Here is a 21,202-nt window from a genome sequence, read left to right on the forward strand (position 1 = left end):
TCATGTAATTAAACTTTATATCCATAATACAGATGTGAACCAAACATTTTTATTTGTGCTGCATGTTGAGATAAACCTCATGGATAAAACAATATTAGTCTTGACTATGTTTATGATATTGTCTGCATGGGATAAGCATCTGTGAGTAGAGGTTGCGCTTATGAAGGACATATATGACAGTGGTTTGCATGAATGTGAGTCTGTCAGAATTAATCTGTAAATCTACAGATATTCTCAATTTAGCATGCACCGGAAAAAAACAAAAGAGACAAAACACAACTTGAGCCAGGACTTTTCTCTTGCGGCAAGAGGAGAAACAGTCGCGCTCTCAGCGAGCAGGACTCTTCTATCATTTGCCTCCCCGCTGCCCTTTTTATGAAGCTTGAGTAGGTGGTATCACATTTTATGACCAGGATGTGGTCTCTGAATGGAGGTGTGGGGAGTTTATTGCCTTGTGGCATGTTCATTGTAGTACTTTTCCAAAATACTCGTTTCGAGTGAACAAGGGTGCTATCATCTTAATGCAGTCACAGCAACACTGTATTTTTATGCAATAATATATAACATTTTTCCATCAGTCTAAATGCCATTGTTCCAGTTTTTAAAGCCGATTATGTCAGCAATAGATGAAAATACAACAGAAATCAGAAATAAAATAGCCGCCATTTTCTAAAAGCAAGTTGTTGTTGTAGTTGGCTTTTTATTTATCCATCCATCCATTTTCTGAGCCGCTTCTCCTCACTAGGGTCACGGGCGTGTCATCGGGCAGGAGGCGGGGTACACCCTGAACTGGTTGCCAGCCAATCGCAGGGCACATACAAAAAAACAACCATTCGCACTCACAGTCACACCTACGGGCAATTTTTAGTCTCTCCAATGAATGCATGTTTTTGGGATGTGGGAGGAAACCGGAGTGCCCGGAGAAAACCCACGCAGGCACGGGGAGAACATGCAAACTCTACACAAGCGGGACCGGGGATTGAACCCCGGTCCTCAGAACTGTGAGGCTGACGCTCTAACCAGTCGTCCACCGTGCCGCCGCTTTTTATTTATTTATTTATTTATTATTATTATTATATATATTTTTTTTTAAATACGCAAATGCCTTGTTGACGCAACCCACTAATTTTTTTATCCGGGCTTGGGACCGCCGTTGGCATTGTAATGAAATCTGTGTCAAGACGAAAGACAGCAGCATATACCACTATAGAATAAGTGCTACCAAAAGCAAGTAAATAAAAAAACTGTGATGTCAGACAAAAATTGGATCAAGTGGTTCTTTTGTAGTTCTTAGTCTTGAAGTATAAAGTTGTACTTTCCAAAGTCAACCTCATCAGGCATGATGAGCTTGTCTTCCCTTGCTTTGGCCAATTTGCAACGCAGGAAATGCCGTCTCTCAATCCACTCCTGCAACTCCTCGGAACTGTGGGCGAAGTCACAGCTTGCCCCATCAGCGCAGCCAGTTTCTAACCTAACACAAAATGGAAACGTGCCATGTTAATTTCAAATTCATTCAAAACAAGTGCACCAAGAGTACACATACCTCTGCTAAAACTGTAATGAGTCACAGTAAAAAAAAAAATAAATAAAAAAAAAAATCTATTTACAGTAAAATCAATCATCTGATCTAGGATCTTGATAGAGTAGTTACATAATATAGCAACAGTCTGAGATTTCTCCTAGATGAGCACAACAAATTACATGATCAGGGGGAAAAAAAAATCATGTTTCTGGAAAATGTAAATCTGTGCGCAAAAAAATGGACCAAATCAAGATAAAACTTGGTTTAACAATGAAGCTTCTGACCCTGTATATAGAAATAATAAGATATGATGTGATTTCAGAATTAGAATCATCTTTATTTTCCAAGTATGTCAAACACACACAAGGAATTTGTCTCCATTAGTTGGAACCGCTCTAGTACGACAACAGACAGTCAATTGACAGAGAATACTTTTGAAACATAAAAGCACAGTCACTGACTGGCGACCAGTTCAGGGTGTAGTCTGCCTTTCGGCCGAAGTAAGCTAGGATAGGCTCCAGCACCTCATGACCCTGAATAGGATAAGCGGTGAAGAGAATGGATGGATGGAAAACAATTGGCTTAGCAGCTGTACACTTCTCCAAAGTCTGATGATGACATTGATGACCATAAAGCCCAAATAAATGTTTCCTGTGTAAATATGTTGGCCAGGTGACGTGAAAGTGATGTCTTACTTGGTGCAGAGCTCCAAGAATGTACCAGGGAAGCGGTAGCTCCACTTCAAAGCCTCATCTTCTCCCTCACAACTGAACAGGCGCTCCTTGTGCTTTTTGGCTGAGATGTGTTTCTGCCATTGTCGCTCGCCGTTACTGTGCCTCCCACACAGATAACAGTAGAAGCTCAACTGAAATGTAAATAGGCAGTGCAGATAACAGTAGAAGCTCAACTGAAATGTAAATAGGCAGTGCAGCAGTCATTACCTTGGTTGCAGATCAAAAACATGAATCACATCAGTACGGTGGCCGACAGGGGCAAATGCGCTGCAAACGGCCATATGCTGCACAGCAGAAATTATGCAAGACGATAACATACAAGCACATAAAACTGCCAAAGAAAATGCTGCAAGATGAAAAGCGGCAATAAAAAAAAAAAAAAAAACAGAAAAAGAAAAATACTGAAACATAAAAATGCTGCAAACACAACTAAACACACACAAATACCAAAACAACTGCAGGAGAGAAAATACTGTAAGTTCACGCCACACAACAGAAGTCCGCCAGGCCACTAGGGGGCGCGACCTCTAGGACGGCCCAGTCCTGTGAGCACCAGAGGTATATGTATAGGTAGTACGACACGCTCATGGTGACACTAAACTCGGGAGGTCAATGTTAATGCATTCCACGTGTGGACTTGTGAGAAAACCAAAAAGATCAAGGATGCCGTCACGTTGTGCTGCATATGGTCAAATGCTATACAATTACGACTAGGGAACTGGGTCTCTGTTTTACATTTAATTTTTGTGCTTTTTAGCAAATGTTCCATATTGATAACATATGCTTTGGCGTTGACAAAACAGTAACCCTTATGAGCAAGTTACGACTAATTTCAGTGTTCAAGCATTGCCTTCTGTGGGAACAAACACCTTTCTGACATGGCACGTCTGTTAGTTGGGCTACTACAGGGCGCTGGCGCATCTAGTATCTATGATAAGCACCTCTTGGTACCACAGGACTGTTCCGTCCCAAAGGTCGCGCCCCCCTTGCAGCATTTTTCTTTTGTAGTTGTTTTCTGTGATTGCAGCATTTTTATCTTACAGCATTTTTCGTTTGCCGTTGTTTTCTGGGATTGCAGCATTTTAAATTACAACATTTTTCTTTTGCTGCTGTTTTATGAGCTTGTTTTTTGTTTCGTGTCAGTCCTGCATTTGCAGCATATGGCCGTTTGCAGCAAATTTGCCCCCGTCAGCCACTGTACATTAGGGAGGGGGACACCTCTTTAAAAGGGGAAATTATGGAAAATTTATCTTTTCATTATTTGTACACAAAAAGTGTGAAATTAAACAACCAAGTAAATCTTGTTAGCTACCTGTTGAAAATGTTTCTGTGAGTGAGTCATTCTGAATTTTGCAAAACAAATTCAGCTAATTTACACAATAACCTCCCCCCACATCAAGTTTCTGCACTCCTAACTTGGGATCAATGCTTGGCGAAGATCCACAATTGTCAAGTGACATCCAAGCCTGGCTTCTGGACTACATTGAAATTATGCAAAGCCAAATGCTAAAATACGATGCATTGAGTTATGTTAGATGCACAGATTAGCTTCTGATAACTGGCACATATTTAAATGTTCGGTTATGTTGTCAATGTGGGTCATACTTTTTAATTGTTCCTTTTAAATTCGCTTAGTCAATAGAGGGGTCGGAAAAGTCGTAATACTGAAGAGCCTTCAATTCGTCACAGCGCTCTAGCTCTACCCCGGGCATTATGCTAACGAAAGCTGCAGTCTGCATTAGCATAAGACAAAACCAACCCCCAAAACCAAGTGATTTTCAACTAGAATGTGTTTTGAATTACCGAAATTTCTTGTGTAAACTGCGCACCCATGTATAATACGCACCCCCAAATTGACCTCAAAATTCTTGAAAACCCTTCTATCCATGTATAATGCATTTTTAGAATGCATGATTTTGCTTCTACCCATGTGATCAAAACATGAAGTATTATCTGTATTTTGTGAGGTTTTTTTCCAAATAATTATTCTGAAGTTAAGCACTTTATTTGAACATGTAATCCTTTTTTTAAATTTTTATTTACTTGCTCTTATTTTGAAATTAACAGCCTTACTTTTATTTAGTAAATTTGAAAACACAGTTGTGCTCATATGTTTGATTACCCAGGTAGAATTTGTAAGATGGGTACAATTCTTAAAGAAAGAAAACATGAAGGACCAGGCGAAACACATTTAATTGACCACATGGCCAGCGAGTTTTGTATTTTTTATTTATTTATTTTACTCTCACATTGTGGTACTCATGTTAATGTCAATTCCTCACCATTGGTTCAGCGTTGTCTGTTGGCATGACAATGTCTTTTTCTTCTGGGATGGACTGGGTGAGCATGGGTCCGTCTGCTTGGCGACTATTTGTGCTTAATGTAAGCCACATGTTGTACATCTGCTCCATCTCATAGACTGCAGGCATAGACACAAAATACTTCATCAATTAGGACATTGTTCAAAGGCATTCTGACAGACATGCTGACACTTGAGCAGGGTTGTCCAAACATTTTCTTCCATAGGTCGTGCATAGTAAATGCTAAGGCCACTTTGGCGTTCTTCACTTTTAATTTATTTAACAAGTTAAAAGCTATTATACAACTGCTAGGCGACAACGCAAGAAGTCAAAGATTTTTCAGGATTATCCCACTAGAATAGATCGTTCCTGCACTGAGAAGCAGCAGTCACATCCCCACATTCAGAACCAAAACCAATCCGTATTAGGATGACCTTGACATGGAGCAGAATAACTGAATTATCTTTCTGGGGCATTACGAATGGAAATGTTACCATTTTAGTTAAAACGACTGGAGTGTAGATTCCTTGCATTTTCGAAAATCTATGTACTATTATTAGTAGTAGGAGTATTTAGTAGAGTCACATTTGATGAAAGGTTTCGACACCAAAACTTTTCTTGCTCTTCTGGTAAACTTTCTACAAATATTATAGTATGTGTGGGAATGTTTAAAATGTATTAAAGTGAACATTAGTGATGTCACATTCACATAGATGTTCTGGTTCATGCCAAGTGTTTGATGTGGTTTTAGCCTTAGGCCAGTCAAGTTACTCCACACCAAATTATCCAAGCATGGCAAGCATGCCTGTAAGGATCATGCTTTGTGCTCTGGGGTACGTCTTGAAACAGAAAAGTGCCTTTTACAAACTGTCCCAATAATATTTTGCATCGATTGTGGAATATAAAGAGATAACCACCCGTGAGGTGAATGTTTCGACAGTGGCAGACAATTACAATGTCTTCCTAAAATTCTGTGAGCTGTGGAAATGGAACTGAATGAAACACTGGGATTAAACAATTAAGGGTGGCTCAAGTTTTTTCTATCCATACAGTAAATTACAATTATCCACAAAAACAGTTTTGTTAAACTGGTATGTATTGAGTTCCTCTTTTGTTTGTTTATTTCAATAACTTGCCGCCTTGATTCTTCATGTACATCCACATTTCCTTTTCCTCTTCGCTGTGTGCAAAGGGGCAGTTTCCACTGTAGTTACACTTTTTCTCCAACATCCGGGTACACAACTGCCAGAAGAGAACTTAAATGCTGATAAAACACCAAAACAAGTCAGTGTACTAAGGAAATTACTTTTAACTCAATTTCCTCAGCACTTAAGAGAAGACGAAGACTCACTTCATAATGTGCGGGGAAGTTTTTTTTATGTGGAAGCGGTCTGACAGGAACCCATTTATTCTTCTCCAAGGACTTCACCAACAGTGTGCTTTGGTTTTTTATCCACCTGAAAGTGTTCATTGTTGTTTTGAGATGAAAAGGAGAGGGAGTGTGAGCAGCTGGATGATGAGATACTGTAAGACAATAGCTTTGCTTGATTTAAACAGCCGTGAGCAATCAGGGCAAGCAAGGCCTTCTCTGCTGGCCTTAACACTATCAGAACCACTAGTCAACATTTCCATCCATCCATTTTCCTAACTGCTTTTCCTCACTCGGGTCGCGGGTGTGCTGACGCCTATCTCAGCTGACTTCGGGCGTGGGGCGGGGTACAGCCTGAACTGGTCACCAGCCATTCGCACTTACATTCACACTTACGGGCAATTTAGAGTCCTCAATTAACCTACCATGCATGTTTTTGGGATGTGGGCGGAAACTAAGAGTACCTGGAGAAAACCCACAGAGGCGTGGGGAGAACATACAAACTCCACAAAGGCGAGGCCGGATTTGAACCCAGGTCCTGCTAGCCAGTCGTCCACCGTGCTCGTCAACTTCTACAACCTAAATTATTTGTACCATGAAAGTGTATTCATTTATTCCCAATAGTCTATTCTCTTTATTTCATAGTGTTTCTTGTGGCTGCACTGTCTATAGTACATGTATGTTAGATTTGTTTTTTTTTTTGGGTCCAAACAGATTTCAACCTGCCATGTCAATTTAATCTTCCCAGGGCCATTAGAATCAGTAGTGCTGGCTGATGTAACTTAAACTATACTAGCGATTGGACTGTTTCTTTAACCAATCAGAATTCAAATTTGCCTCAGTTAGCTCACAATAACCTTAGCATTTTTCTGTCTCTGATTGGTTGGTCAGAGAAAATTTGACAAGCTAAACACATCTGCACACATGAACATATTTTGCATCGTCTTTCAATTGTTTGTGTTTGTCATGTAATTAAATATCGATTCTAAACTGCTATGATTAATGTACGTGGGACAGTTGTGTGCAGTTATGTTGTGTTTCTGTATTGATGTTTTATATAATTGCGATGTGATAGTGGTGGTATTAAGAAGTGGATTGAATTAAGTCCTTACTGAAGGCCCAAGTACCAAACACAGGGCCTGCCACTGGATTTCACGTAGTCTGCTGAACCCTTTGAGGTCAGAATATGAAGAGATACACAGCTTCCTGTACTTTTTAACTTACGGGTGCTTGGGGCTGGCAGTGCAATACTGAAGAGCTTTGTCCGGCATACTGGGGAAGCCGCCTCGCAAGCACTGAGCACAGACAAACTGCATCTTCATGTTTAAACTCTTGCCTTTTGGTGTGCCCCTACCATTTGCAGCAGCATGATCCTGTTTACAAAATAAAGCAAGTTTAAAAAATACTATTGTAGCCAGTTTTCACATGACTAATGTCCACCTTATACCGTAGCAAAAAACAAAACAAAACAAAAAAACAGGGTCATCGAGGAACGTGATCCAGGGAGCATTAACAACAACAATGACGAGAAGATATTCCCCATCCATTGCCATATTTAAGAGAATTGTTTGATGTACTCGGCTCCAAGAATGATTAATGGCAAATGCGTTGTCTTTTGAAAGCCTAAAAACCATGAGCTTCTGGTATTCAGAAATTCTCTCTAATGTGACAAAAAATAAATTTAAAATTCCAGTAATTTTTAGCTAATTTAGCATTTTTTTGTTACTCACTTCACAACATTAGCAGAGCTACAAGAAAACATCTTGATAGCATGAAGGGCCTAACGCTAGCTACCTCGCAGTAAAATAAATAAATAATTATTCTTGGTACAAGCACTTTGTAAGTTAATAAAAGAGGGAAACTATTTTGTGTGAAGTTATATTTTTCGTTGTGCCATTAAACATTACATTTTACTTCTACCAGTTTTTTTTTTTTTTTTAAACATTATCTGTACTTTTACTTACAGTAAGTAGTGGTATGACACTCCAAATGTAAGTACTGCAATGTTATTTAAGAAAATAACATATTGCAAATGTAAAATTCAGTCTTACTTTACTTGAGGTCCGTTTCCTTGCTTTCTGCTCCTCTTTCTCATAATATTTTGATGAGACTTTAACAAGCTCATCAGGACTGATACCTAGAAACAAGAACACACCAAAAAGACTAATTCACCAATTGGAAGAAACTAAATCTACTACTATCTTCTCAGACATTGAAGGTGAGGTAAAAATGTGCAATCTAACAAGATAAGATCCAAGAACTGTATTGGAAATGTAGCTTTAACAAAAGATAATACAAATTGAGTGATACTGTCAGTGAAGTATCAATTTAACATTTTTAATAATTGAACAATATCTTATTTTTTTATCATTGCGACCGTTTGTTACATACTGTGGCCTGGCTAATATTCTTCCATCAGGGAATCAAAATAATTCTACAAAGTAATTATAAACCTCAATTATAATTTAAAAAAAGATGGTTTCATTAATTCCTCTCTTTTGTGCCCTGCAATTAACTGGCGACCAGTCCAGGGTGTACACCGCCCCTCGCCAAAAGCCTGCAACTCTAATAAGGCCGAGCAGGATAGAAAATGTGAAGATGGATACTCCTGACAAATGGGACTATGATGAATTTTGTGTTGAAAACCACACATATCCAAGCATGAAAGAAGATGTGTCAGAATGATGGGGTGTGAAAACGTGCTGTTTCCACAAACTTAATGCGCCATTCTTCTCAAGCAAGTCGTCAACTATGAGCACACTCCGTTTTAGTGCAGCTGCTAAAATGTGACTTTTTAACAGTCACTGTTAAAAAGTTATCTGCTGTAGCAAGAAACAGCATTGATGGAAACAAGCCGTGAAGTGCCGTGGGACGAGTTGAGGATGAAATGATAATAACAACTCTTAGAAGATTTAACTGTACATGTTTCTGGTAGACAGCACCTTTGTCCCACTGCACCCTCCAGGTTTGTAGCTCAATGACTGAGTGAGCCTTCTGGCAGCTGTACTCCCCTCGGCATCCATCGCGAATGGCTTGGCTGCACAATTCTAAGTGGGCCCGTATGCTGAGTGGACGCACTTTTCTGTAGTTAATGTTGGTGGTCGTCATTACAAATGCTAAACACCTGACAGGCACAAAGTAGGTGAAATTAAAATATGCATAACAGAATACACAAGTTGAGTGAGAATGAAAGTGACTGTTGCGTTCCACTCACTTGTTGGCATCAAAGGAGTGGGGAACATTCAAGTTAGAACACACTCTGGGATCCTCACTGCAGCGCTTACTGATGAACCGAGGTTTACTGTCATAGCACTCCTGAAGACAGGGGGGGAAAAAAAAGATCCAGACATGAACACAGAAAATGTCTGCTATTTTGTTCTCCATTGTGCAGTGGGCTTTTGGATTCCTGACCTGACAGAGGAATATGAACATGCCCTTGTGTTCCTGTAGAAGGCGTATAATGCTGTTCGCAGGGTCTACATTGGTGACACCTGGCGGTCCAAAGAGCAGATTTCTGTCCAGCGTCCCCTTCCTCTCCTCTGTCCAAACGTCGATTTCCAATTGGTGAAAGGCAAATGTGCACTTTTCCCCAAATTTACAGAGGCCCAAATCTCCAGACAGCTCTATATATAAAACATAAAAAAAGTAAGCAGATGATTGAAGAACTCACAATCACTTCACATAAAAATGTTGCCTTGAGGAGAGTGTTTTTTTTTTTTAAACATCTTGCACAATTCACACAAATGATTTGACAAAAATCAACTACAATTCCTCTAGAGTGAGCTGGGGTTCACCCCTGCAGACCTTGGACAAAAGGAAGAGTACAGTGCTGTCAGGTTACATGCAGTATAGACTGTTCACACAAACATTCACACCTATGGGCAATTTAGATTCTCCAATTACATTACCACGCATGTCTTCATAAGGTGGGAGGAAGCTGGCATACCCAGAAAAAAAACCTTGCAAGCATGGGGAGAAGATGCAAACTTCACATAGGACGGCCCAAGTTGAAATACGAACCCATAACCTTTGACAATTCGGTATACGTGCTAACCATGTGTGTTATTCATTAAACTTAACATTGTGAGCAGTATCCTGAAAGATTCCATCTACAAGTATTTCAAAGGTTTGTTAAAACAATCAGCTTGTCACACACTATAAAACTATTTTTTTTTCTTTTGTTTTGTCATGTAAAATTTAAAATAAAATTATAAAAGGAACAAGACAAGACATACAGTATCCTTAAAGATGGAAGAGATCATCATCACCTCTGCAAAGAACAAATGGCCCGCTGAAGGATGTCCATGTAGGTGGCTGCCGCACTATGGTCCACTCTGAAGGAAGCGCTCCCTTTCGTTTACACAAGAGAATGTCTCGCTTACAGTTGTGGGCGAGGTCAGGTTTGTGAACTGAGGTGTATATCCCTTGACCTAAAAACAAACATACAAAAGTTTTTTAAACCTCATCAAAAACAAAAACAAAATATGCCGCAGTGAAAAATGTAACAACATTTTGTACACTACAGTGTAGAGCTGGATAAAAGGTCATTAGAACATACTAACCAGACTAACCCACCTTGGCGAGGGAAGCAACTAGTACAGGCCTGCATGAAGTCATGGGTGGCAGACAGAGGGTTTGATACTGGAGTTTGTGTATGCCACTGCTTTGATAGAATGACAATAATTTGATTAAAATCCCAAGAAAACAGATGAAAAAAATAATCCAGATAAAAGCAAGTCTCACTTTGTCGTTGCACTTTGGGAATTGCTTTTTTAAAGTAATGAGACTGTGAGACGTTGCGACAGCTAAAGGGCAGAGAAAGAACATGGATGATATTACATTTTTGTGTAAATGTCAATAAGCTTGATTCCTGATATAACTAATATAGTTGTGATAAACATTTTATGTATTAATTGAACTCTCATGGTTAAGAAATACATAACCGACATATGCGGTGAATTTTCTTACATATAGTATGTTCACCCAAACCAATGCATATAAAAATGATGGAACACTTGTAGATACAGTGAGTAAGGAATGTTTATCTTAAAAATAAAAACAAACTAAGAGCTAAAAGTCGCTTTTGAGTCATAGCCAAAACAGAATGTAAAAAAATGGAAAACAGTTGCATCCTGAAGGCCACTCAAAAAAATTGTTTAAAAAAATTACAGCCAATCATAGTCAAAACGGTCTGTTGAAAAAGGGGAAACAGTTGCGTCCTGAAGGCCACTCAAAGAAGAAAAAAAAAAAGATTACGTCTGCACCTTCATTCCAATCCCCAACAAAACTTGTTATAAATTTGCTAAACTTGTTAGTGTAAATCATACTTGTTTCTTGCCGGATGTAATATTGCATACTTTAGATAGTTGTACCCAAGAATTTAAAGCATAATACGTGTACTTCTTTGCCTATAACATGAATGAGGTATAATCACCAGAGGAGCTGAAATTGCAGAGTGAGTCCAGGCCTGTTCCTTTCTGTGGGAGTGCAGGAAAAGAAGGCCCCCCACCCTCCATTGGGGGAAATGAGTCCAAGGAATCCAGGGAATTCAGCTGGTTCACACCCGACACAGAACGAAGTTGAGCAGATGGGTCACAGGTTCGCCCTACAGGTGTCCACTCATCAAGCAAATCATCAATTGACTTTTCAAGTTCTTTCGGTTCTGTTTTGGACTGGTTGGCTTCTACAGCTACAGCACACGGAGCCGCCAACAAGAGGTCATCCAAGGAATCTAGCATTGTTGACTTCAAACTTGGACCATCTGCGCTTCCAGGGAGGTTATCTAAGGAATGCAGTCCCTGTGGAGATGAGAAGTCATCCCGGGCATCCAGTGAGTTGTGACCGCCAAGTGAAAGGGAGTTCATGGAGATAAATTGAGTAATTGATGAGCTAAAGAAGGCTGGGGGGAGCTGAGGCGTTTGAAAAGGCAGCATTGAAGTGCTTTCCCTGCTGGAAAGTGAGGCTACTTCCTGATTGTGGCTCTAGAACACAAAGAGAAACAAATGGTCAATATTATATATATATATATACACATATACACACACACACACACACACACAGTATATACATATTTCTTTTACATGTATTCAGTCATTCTATACCACTCCCTTTTAAGGTGTCTCAGTCCATTGTGGCTCAAATGCATAATAATTCATTAAGTGTATTAACACATAAAACTTAATTTTGGGTGTTTTATAAAGCTTTGACAATCCAAATAATGTGTCTTTACCTTAGGTGGTATGTGTTCATTAGGGACGCAGTCTAGCAAATTGTCCAAGTCATCGCCAAGCAGCTCATCGTCCTCCAAAGTGTCCAGTCTGTCCAGGTCAGAGATGGCACACTGGTCTACATTATATGCTTTGTCAGGGATGGCACAGTGAGCCATGCTGGAAAAACCGACTAAGGAGACACATGGAGAAAACTGTGCTCACAGTAGCTAGAACATATTCGTGAAAATAAACATATGGTGGCTGTAAGGCTACTGATACGTACCTGGTCCAATTTGATTTAAAGGGTTTGTGACATTTCCGACATAAGACACCTATGTATGAGAAACACATTAAAATGGTATCAAGTCTTTCCTTGACTTAAGTGAAAGGCATCTGTGAGATATCTAATACAGTTGGTGAATGCTGAAATTGTTAGGAACAATGTTTTTTTTATTTGTCTCTTCTCGGTCGTCAACGTTTCAAATAACTGAAAAAACATTTAATTTTACTGACCAATTTCACTGACACAGGGCTTTCGTTTTTTCAGTCCCAAGTGGTTGGCAAGCTCCTCTGCCAATTCATTCACTTGTTTATCCTATGAAGAGTTTTACATAATATGCAATGGTATTTTTAAGTGACTGCGAGTATTGTGTATTGCAGCAATGCATGCGATGTTCAACTGACATACAGTATGTGACATGACTCACTCAATGTGGAAGAAAAACTGTGTACCGTATTTTCACGACCATAAGGGGCACCTAAAAGTCTTAAATTTTCTCCAAAATGGACAGGGCGCCTTATAATGCGGCGCGCCTTATGTGTGCACCGAGTTCCAAAATCTGTAAATGTTGTTTGGTGACTTCGATGAGCGCTCCGCTTGACTGACTTGGAGCATTTCCTGCCGACACGCTGCTTATATAGAGGAAAGGCGGACGTGACTGAGGACAGCATACGGACGTTAAAGGGGGAAGGGTGCGCGTGACAGAGGACGCTAAAGGCACACCCCCAGTAGATATATAGTGCTGGGGTGTGCATTGTGCAAAACATCATCGGTTTGGCTAAGGACCCCCGAAAATGGCACCTACGAAGAAACACACTTACGAAGCACAGTTTAAACTGAAAGCTATCAGTTACGCGGAGGAACATGGGAATCGAGCAGCCGCGAGAGAAGGAAAACGAGCTTCGCCAAGTCAAGAAGACAAAGCTGAGTTTCTGCGGAAACAGGGCGAGGTGGCCCGAGTTGGAAGACCACTGGCTTAATGAGCAAAGAACAGCCGGGAGAAGCGTCTCTACAGTCACCATTCGACTGAGTGCAATAACTCGGAGCTTGCCATCATTCCGGGAGGCTTGACAAAGGAACTCCAACCGCTGGACATCGGTGTAAACAGGGCGTTCAAACCGAAGTTGCGAGCGGTGTGGGAGCGATGGGATGACAGATGGCGAACACAGCTTTACTAAGACGAGGAGGCTGCACCGGGCGAGTTATGCCACAATTTGTGAATGGATTGTGGATGCTTGGGCTAACGTGTCTGCTTGCACTGTTGTTCGAGCTTTCGTAAAAGCCGGCATCATTTCTGAGGAGCCGCACGGCAACAAGACTGACTCCGAGAATGACGAGAGGGAACCTGCCGTGTCTGGTAGAGAACTTGCCCAGCTGTTCATTTCGGATACAGAAGATGAGGACTTTGATGGATTTGTGGAGGAGGATTGACCAAAAAATAACGAGAGTACATTGTTAAATACTTCAATAAAGTACAACCGAACTCAGTTTTGCTCCCGTTGCCTTTTTAAAAACATTGTTTTAGCGTGCATGCATGCTACCGTATGTTTTAAGCTAGTGTATGTTTTGCCATGCCTGCGCCCAATAATACGGTGCGCCTTATGTGTGTGTTAAATACAGAAATAGATCCCGTAATTGAAACTGCACCTTTTAATAAGGGGCGCCTTATGGTCGTGAAAATACGGTAAATGGAATTTCTTCACTGACACAATGAAAAATAGAAGACAGTAGAAGCAGTGCTTTACTATTACTTCTTCTTCTTCTTTTCCTTTAGGCTTGTCCCGTTAGGGGTCGCCACAGCGCGTCATCCTTTTCCATGTAAGCCTATCTCCTGCATCCTCCTCTCGAACACCAACTGCCATCATGTCTTCCCTCACGAAATCCATCAACCTTCTCTTTGGTCTTCCTCTAGCTCTCTTGCCTGGCAGCTCCATCTTCATCATCCTTCTACCAATATACTCACTATTTCTCCTCTGGATGTACCCAAACCATCGAAGTCTGCTCTCCTTTACTTTGTCTCCAAAACATCGAACCTTGGCTGTCCCTCTGATGAGCTCATTTCTAATTTTATCCAACCTGGTCACTTAGAGAGCGAACCTCAACATCTTCATTTCCGCCATCTCCAAGTCTGCTTCCTGTTGTCTCTTCAGTGCCCCTGTCTCTAATCCGTACATCATGGCTGGCCTCACCACTGGTTTATAAACTTTGCCCTTCATCCTAGCAGAGACTCTTCTGTCACATAACACACCTGACACCTTCCTCCACCCGTTCCAACCTGCTTGGACCCGTTTCTTCACTTCCTGACTACACTCACCATTTCTCTGGACGGTTGGACCCCAAGTAATTAAAGTCCTCCACCCTTGCCATCTCTTCTCCCTGTCGCCTCACTCTTCCCCCACCACCGCTCTCATTCATGCACATATATTCTGTCTTACTTCGGCTAATCTTCATTCCTCTTCTTTCCAGTGCATGCCTCCATCTTTCTAACTGTTCCTCCAGCTGCTCCCTGCTTTCACTACAGATCACAATGTCATCTGCAAACATCATGGTCCACGGGGATTCCAGTCTAACCTCATCTGTCAGCCTATCCATCACCACTGCAAAAAGGGAGGGGCTCAGGGTTGATCCCTGATGCAGTCCCAAGTCCACCTTAAATTCTTCTGTCACACCTATAGCACACCTCACTGCTGTTCTGCTGCCCTCGTACATGTCCTGTATTATTCTAACATACTTCTCTGCCACTGCAGACTTCCGCATGCAGTACAACAGTTCCTCTCTGGGTACTCTGACATAGGCTTTCTCTACATCTACAAAGACACAATGTAGCTCCTTCTGACCTCTGTACTTTTCCAACATCCTCAAGGCAAATAATGCATCTGTGGTACTCTTTCTAGGCATGAAACCATACTGTTGCTCGCAAATACTCACTTCTGGCCTGAGTCTAGCCTCCACAACTCTATCCCATAACTTCATTGTGTGGGTCATCAACTTTATTCCTCTATAGTTCCCAAAGCTCTGCACATCACCTTTGTTCTTAAAAATGGGCACCATTACACTTTTCCTCCATTCCTCAGGTATTTTCTCACGCACTAGAATTCTATTGAACAAGCTGGTCAAAAACTCCACAGCCACCTCTCCTAGATGCTTCCATACCTCCACAGGAATGTCATCAGGACCGACTGACGTTCTATTTTTCATCCTCTTTAATGCCTTTCTAACTTCCCCCTTACTAATCATTGCCACTTCCTGGTCCACCACACTTGCCTCTTCTACTCTCCCTTCTCTCTCATTTTCCTCATTCATCAACTCCTCGAAGTATTCTTTCCATCTAGCTAGCACACTGCTGGCACCAGTCAACATATTTCCATCTCTATCCTTAATCACCCTAACCTGCTGCACATCCTTCCCATCTCTATCCCTCTGTCTGGCCAGCCTGTATCGATCCTTTTCTCCTTCTTTAGTGTCCAACCTGCCATACATGTCATCATATGCCTCGTTTGGCCTCTGCCACCTCTACCTTTGCCCTACGTCGCATCTCAATGTATTCCTTTCTCCTCTCCTCAGTCCTCTTAGTATCCCACTTCTTAGCTAACCTCTTTTCTTGTATGATTTCCTGCACTGTGAGGTTCCACCACCAAGTCTCCTTCTCTCCTTTCCAGCCAGAAGATACACCAAGTACTCTCCTGCCTGCCTCTCTGATCACCTTGGCTGCTGTAGTCAAGTCTTCTGGAAGCTCCTCTCATCCACCGAGAGCCTGTCTCACCTCTTCCCGAAAAGCTGCACAACACTCGTCCTGTCTCAGCTTCCACCACATGGTTCTCTTCTCTGCCTTTGTCTTCCTAATCTTCCTCCCCACCATCAGTCATTTTACACACCCCCATCCTATGCTGTCTTGCCACACTCTCCCCTACCACTACCTTACAGTTGGTAACCTCCTTCAGATTACATCGTCTGCACAAGATGTAATCCACCTGCATGCTTCTACCTCCGCTCTTGTAGGTCACCCAATGTTCGTGCCTCTTCTGCAAAAAAGTGTTCACTGCAGTCATTTGCATCCTTGTTGCAAAGTCTACCACCATCTGTCCCTCCAAGTTCCTTTCCTGGATGCCGTACTCACCCATCACTTCTTCATCACCCCTATTACCTTCACCAACATGTCCATTACAATCAATTACGACTCTCTCTCTGTCTGGGATGCTCAGAACTACTTCGTCTAGCTCCTTCCAGAATTTCTCTTTCACCTCTAGGTCACATCCTACCTGTGGGGCATAGCCGCGAATAACATTATACATAACACCCTTAATTTCAAGTTTCAGCCTCATCACTCGATCTGATACTCTTTTCACCTCCAAGACTTTCTTAGCCAACTCTTCTTTTAAAATAACCCCGACTCCATTTCTCTTCCCATCTACACCATGGTAAAATTATTTAAACCCTGCCCCTAAACGTCTAGCCTTATTGCCTTTCCACCTGGACACACAATATATCAACCTTTCTCGTAATCATCATGTCAACCAACTCCAGAGATTTTCCTGTCATAGTCCCAACATTCAAAGTTCCCACATTCAGTTCTAGGCTCTGTGCTTTCCTCTTCTCTTTCTGCCGAAGAACCCGCTTTCCACCTCTTCTTCTTCTTTGACTTCTACCCACAGTAGCTGAATTTCCAACGGCGCCCTGCAGGTTGACGGCGCCGGTGGCGGACGTTGTTAACCCAGGCCACGACCGATCCGGTATGGAATTCTTTGGATGAACGCTCATATTTGTTTAGCAAAGTTTTAAGCCGGATGACCTTCCTGTCGCAACCCTCTGCATTTATCCGGGTTTGGGACCGGCCTACAGTTTGCACTGACTTGTGCCCCCCCATAGGGCTGCATTCAGTGCTTTACTATTAACATAACGGTTAAACATGTAGTGATTGTTTTGCTTAAAAAAAAATTCTGTGATGCTCAAACGACCAATGCAAAAAACAAACAAACAAAAAAAAAACATTACAATGAGTTAACTAATAGGTAATGGTTTCTTGCAAAAAATATTTCATAACAGTCAGACAAAATTATGCATGGTCCAAACATACTACATTTGTTGAATTGTACTAGCAAAATTACCCAATAACATTTTGTTTCAACAATTACATTCTTATACGATGCTTCATGCTACCAAGGTAGCAGCCATGACTAACGTCGGCTTGTTTGCAGAGCTAATGCTAGCTTAGTATTGCTAGCGCTGCTATTTTGTTGAAGCTGACAGACAGCATTCTCTGTGAATGTTTATCAAAACCATGCACTTTCATAACTGCATGCCATTATGAATGGCCATTTTTGTGAATCACGGTCGTTCACGTCAGTGGGTCGATATAGAAGATCGCCGCGCCCATGTCTGCTGCTTTGGCACACAGTATCACAACCAGTGGAACTTGTTACAGCAGTTCAGAGGAACATCGCAACAACCGCCGTGAATGTCACTGCGTGGATCCAGCGTTTTTGGGTCAGTCAACAATGAACTGCTAACCATTGCAGAGCCAGCAAACTCGGAAGCAGCGGACTTTCCAACCAGCACAGGCCGCCCCGCAAGAGCGTCGACACCATCTATGTTACTCTTGTGCTTTGCTGTGCAGTCAAATATTCATTGTTTTACAGCGGAGTGCGTCCACACAGTAATTCTTCGTCGTCATAATTGTTGACATGTAGTACACGTACTGTGCATTACCTATATGCGTTCTTAGCTGTAATCTGTTTACTGTATTGTATTGTGTGTATTGTAGTGTAGTGTACAGCAATGTTTGGGGATATTTGTAAGCATTTGAAATGCTATTATAGTGTTTTGGCATCATGGTTTGTGGTATATTTATGGTTTAACTATTAATGTAGTCAATTATCATCAATTTTAACGTAGTGTAAATTATTTGCAAAAACGTGGTATTCGCGGTAAGGCTCGGACAATCCGACTGTATACAGGTGTATTGTAACTTATTGCCTTCGACGAATGAACAGAGAGATACATTATTTGTACGAAATGAACAAAAATGAAATGAACAGATTAATCAAGTGAAATTCCCCCATGCACACCTGATGATCTCACTCGTCAGACTAGTATGACATGGCACATTGGATAGCAATCACTGGCCTCGATGAATGGATTAGGAACTGGTTCAAGTCAACTCTAATTTTGTATTTGCATGACCCATTTAATGTTAATTGCGTTCAGTACGGGATTAGAAATGAAACAGACATAACATTACCTTGTAGCCCTCAGAATCGGGATATGTCAGGGAGGACCTGAAAACTCATACAGAGAATGATGTGAAATTACAATACTAAGGCGTGTTCCATTTTGTTGTTTGTACAGAGAATTCTGTGGAAATTACAGTGCTAAGCAGTGTTCCATTTTGTTGTTTTTGTTTGTTTGTTTTAAAAGTAATTCAAGTTAAATCTTACTGTATGGAACTCAGAGCTTGTGTTTCTTTCCTGCGTTTCTGTCGCTGCGGCTCCATTCTTACTCCCTGGGAGGATGGAGACAAAGCATTGCACAAATAAGGTTGAAATGCCGTTGATGTCCTGCAAAGCTTTAAACATCAGTAGAAAGAATGAAGAAGAAGAAAAAAAGTCACTTGTAGTGTACGCTTCTCGTGTTGCTTCAATATTAATGCTTGAGGCGATATTTAGCAGTTTGGTCGATGAAACATCATGGCGTGACTGCCTGGCACAACTTTAAACCCACTTACCTTCCCAAGGGAGGAAGTTCATTGATCCGCAGCAGTTTTAATTTGGTGTCACGGGCGAGCAGGACGAGATCGAAAGACTTCCAGCAGTGAACGTGTTACCTTCGTGCACAGTTAACGAACAGGCCAACCGCTCGCAGATTTATGTACCCAACACAGACTGTAGGTTTCATTACTTTCGATTTCTCTAAACTCCAGTCCACATGACATCATTGCTGCCAACTCCTCAGAAAGGTATGTCGCTATTGGCTGTCTTAAAAGTCGCGAGAAATCGTCAAATGTCTACACCGTGGTCTCGTCGCTAGTCAATCAGAGGTAGACTTGCGATGTCAAATAAATATTTCAGGATTTTCAGAGGGAAATTATGGGGTTCTGAAATTTTACAGGTCAGTCCTCGGAATTTTCGTTTTCGGAGTTTGAGAATGGAACCTGAACGCACCAGTGTCGGCTAATCGAACTACAAATCCCTTGAGCACCAACTCTTGAGTCGTCAAGCAGTGTGTTGTGCTGTGCTGAATTGTCGTTTGAACGTCGAGAACGAGCGGGAGCGTGGCGTGCCATTCGACAGGATTCACTTAAAACGGCAGTGTTCGGGTAATTTTGTATTTATTTCATTCGGATAATAACAGACTTGGCGATGTGTTTGAATGCGCTGTGGAATTCAGTTGTAGGTGGTCGGTGGTTGTGCTGTTGACAGACCAGAGAGGCCAAACCACGTTCCATTCTAATACAGTACCACTCAACAATAATTTCACAGTGCTTAGATGGTCCACTACACTCAAGGGTGTGGGGTTTACATGTTTATTCAAATACTTAATTCCTGGGTACTTTTACTGACTGCTGTGGTTCAATAGAAGCTATGTCCTCTTGACTAGGTTTGAAGTTCTAGATCCCTAACGTTAGCATTAGGTGGCTAATGCTAGACATAGCGCTCCTGTTGTAAGTAATTTTACATCTTCAAAATTCAGTACTGTTCATAATATTAGTAATGTGTTATCATTTAGGTTTTATGAATAAAGCTTTGCCTACTAATTTGTGTAATTGCTTAAGTGGATAAGTTCTTCTCAAAACAAAGGACAGTAAATGCCGGAATTGTCATGCTTTTGTTTCTTTTGGTTCCCCAAATCTCGTGCTCTATAGTTGTCTATACAACAGACCACGCATTCAGAGACAGTTTTTGTTCCAACTAACATAGTTTTCAAATGAGGCAGCAATCAAGGCCCTAAACACACATGACTGTAATAGTGGATGGGACAAGAATGAGGCTCTGTTTTGACTTGTAATCATGTGCAACACTTTTTTGGGGGGTTTATCACTGTAAAGACATATGATACATTGCCTGTAAATGTCATCTTCCTGACACATTTTCACTTGCACAATCAGCATAAATAATGACCGACACTTCTGTGATTCACTGTTACCAATCAGAACTGATCTGAAGAGCAATTTATATGAGGTGTGTCAGTAAAGAACCGGGACGAGTGTCACCAAAGATATAATTTAACCCAAACTATGAGTTTTCCACTTCAATGTGGTCCAGGCGATCAACCTTCACATGTACCAAGAGATCCTGCGGCTTCTGCTTCGTTCAGTGCTCAAGAAGAGGCGATAGTTGTAGCAGGACAACCTGTGGCTGCTTCACCATGACAACGTGCCTTCTCAATTTCCTGAGCAGCCGTGTATTATATTTTTCCCCCCGTGTATTATATATTTTTTCCCCTTTCCCAAGCTCCAGGGCGTCATCAAGAGGGACCCGTTTTGAAGCCTTGTACGATATCAAGATGGCTGTGATGACAGAGCTGCGTAGGATCCTGGAAGAATCATTCCAGGAGTACATGGTGTGGCAGAGAAGGCTGGAAATGTGGTTAGACCCCAGGGGGATTACTTTGAAGTGGAAAACTTGTAGTTTGGATTTGAACTATATCTTTTGTGGCACCAGTCCTGAAACCTTTCTGACACACCTCGTACATCACTATTAAATAAGTTTTGTTGTTTAAAAAAAAAAAAAAGTCTAATGCCATGAGAATTTCTGCAAGAAATATCACAAAAACAGCAAAGTGGTCGGAATCA

General features: G+C 41.4%; 2 protein-coding genes across 6 annotated transcripts in view; one reads left to right on the forward strand and one right to left on the reverse strand.

Annotated features, from left to right (window-relative positions):
• LOC133414409 (zinc finger CCCH domain-containing protein 7B-like) overlaps positions 1 to 21,202 on the reverse strand; it is a 23,844-nt gene continuing 2,642 nt past the window's right edge. Inside the window, exons 1-19 of one of the 4 annotated variants that reach the window (XM_061699747.1) lie at positions 19,136 to 19,597; positions 18,849 to 18,913; positions 18,653 to 18,689; positions 12,418 to 12,466; positions 12,155 to 12,324; positions 11,360 to 11,906; positions 10,669 to 10,730; positions 10,501 to 10,585; positions 10,194 to 10,355; positions 9,337 to 9,548; positions 9,140 to 9,240; positions 8,868 to 9,049; positions 7,977 to 8,062; positions 7,150 to 7,298; positions 5,908 to 6,013; positions 5,693 to 5,798; positions 4,539 to 4,675; positions 2,218 to 2,387; positions 1 to 1,471 (exon numbers count right to left, since the gene is read on the reverse strand). In XM_061699747.1, the coding sequence (XP_061555731.1) occupies positions 1,291 to 1,471; positions 2,218 to 2,387; positions 4,539 to 4,675; positions 5,693 to 5,798; positions 5,908 to 6,013; positions 7,150 to 7,298; positions 7,977 to 8,062; positions 8,868 to 9,049; positions 9,140 to 9,240; positions 9,337 to 9,548; positions 10,194 to 10,355; positions 10,501 to 10,585; positions 10,669 to 10,730; positions 11,360 to 11,906; positions 12,155 to 12,324; positions 12,418 to 12,466; positions 18,653 to 18,689; positions 18,849 to 18,904 (2,598 nt within the window). In that variant the 5' untranslated portion in view covers positions 18,905 to 18,913; positions 19,136 to 19,597 and the 3' untranslated portion in view covers positions 1 to 1,290. Of the gene's footprint in view, positions 1,472 to 2,217; positions 2,388 to 4,538; positions 4,676 to 5,692; positions 5,799 to 5,907; positions 6,014 to 7,149; positions 7,299 to 7,976; positions 8,063 to 8,867; positions 9,050 to 9,139; positions 9,241 to 9,336; positions 9,549 to 10,193; positions 10,356 to 10,500; positions 10,589 to 10,668; positions 10,731 to 11,359; positions 11,907 to 12,154; positions 12,325 to 12,417; positions 12,467 to 18,652; positions 18,697 to 18,848; positions 18,914 to 19,135; positions 19,598 to 21,202 lie in introns of those variants that run through there. The other 3 variants (XM_061699745.1, XM_061699746.1, XM_061699748.1) reach the window with 3 other exon arrangements.
• rangap1a (RAN GTPase activating protein 1a) overlaps positions 19,511 to 21,202 on the forward strand; it is a 17,309-nt gene continuing 15,617 nt past the window's right edge. The window contains exon 1 of one of the 2 annotated variants that reach the window (XM_061699749.1): positions 19,511 to 19,726. The gene's annotated coding sequence lies outside the window, so the exon portion shown is untranslated. The remainder of the gene's footprint in view (positions 19,727 to 21,202) is intronic. The other variant, XM_061699750.1, reaches the window with a different exon arrangement.

Source organism: Phycodurus eques, chromosome 16 (genome assembly GCF_024500275.1).
Source record: "Phycodurus eques isolate BA_2022a chromosome 16, UOR_Pequ_1.1, whole genome shotgun sequence".
In the NCBI taxonomy this organism is placed as follows: Eukaryota; Metazoa; Chordata; class Actinopteri; order Syngnathiformes; family Syngnathidae; genus Phycodurus; species Phycodurus eques.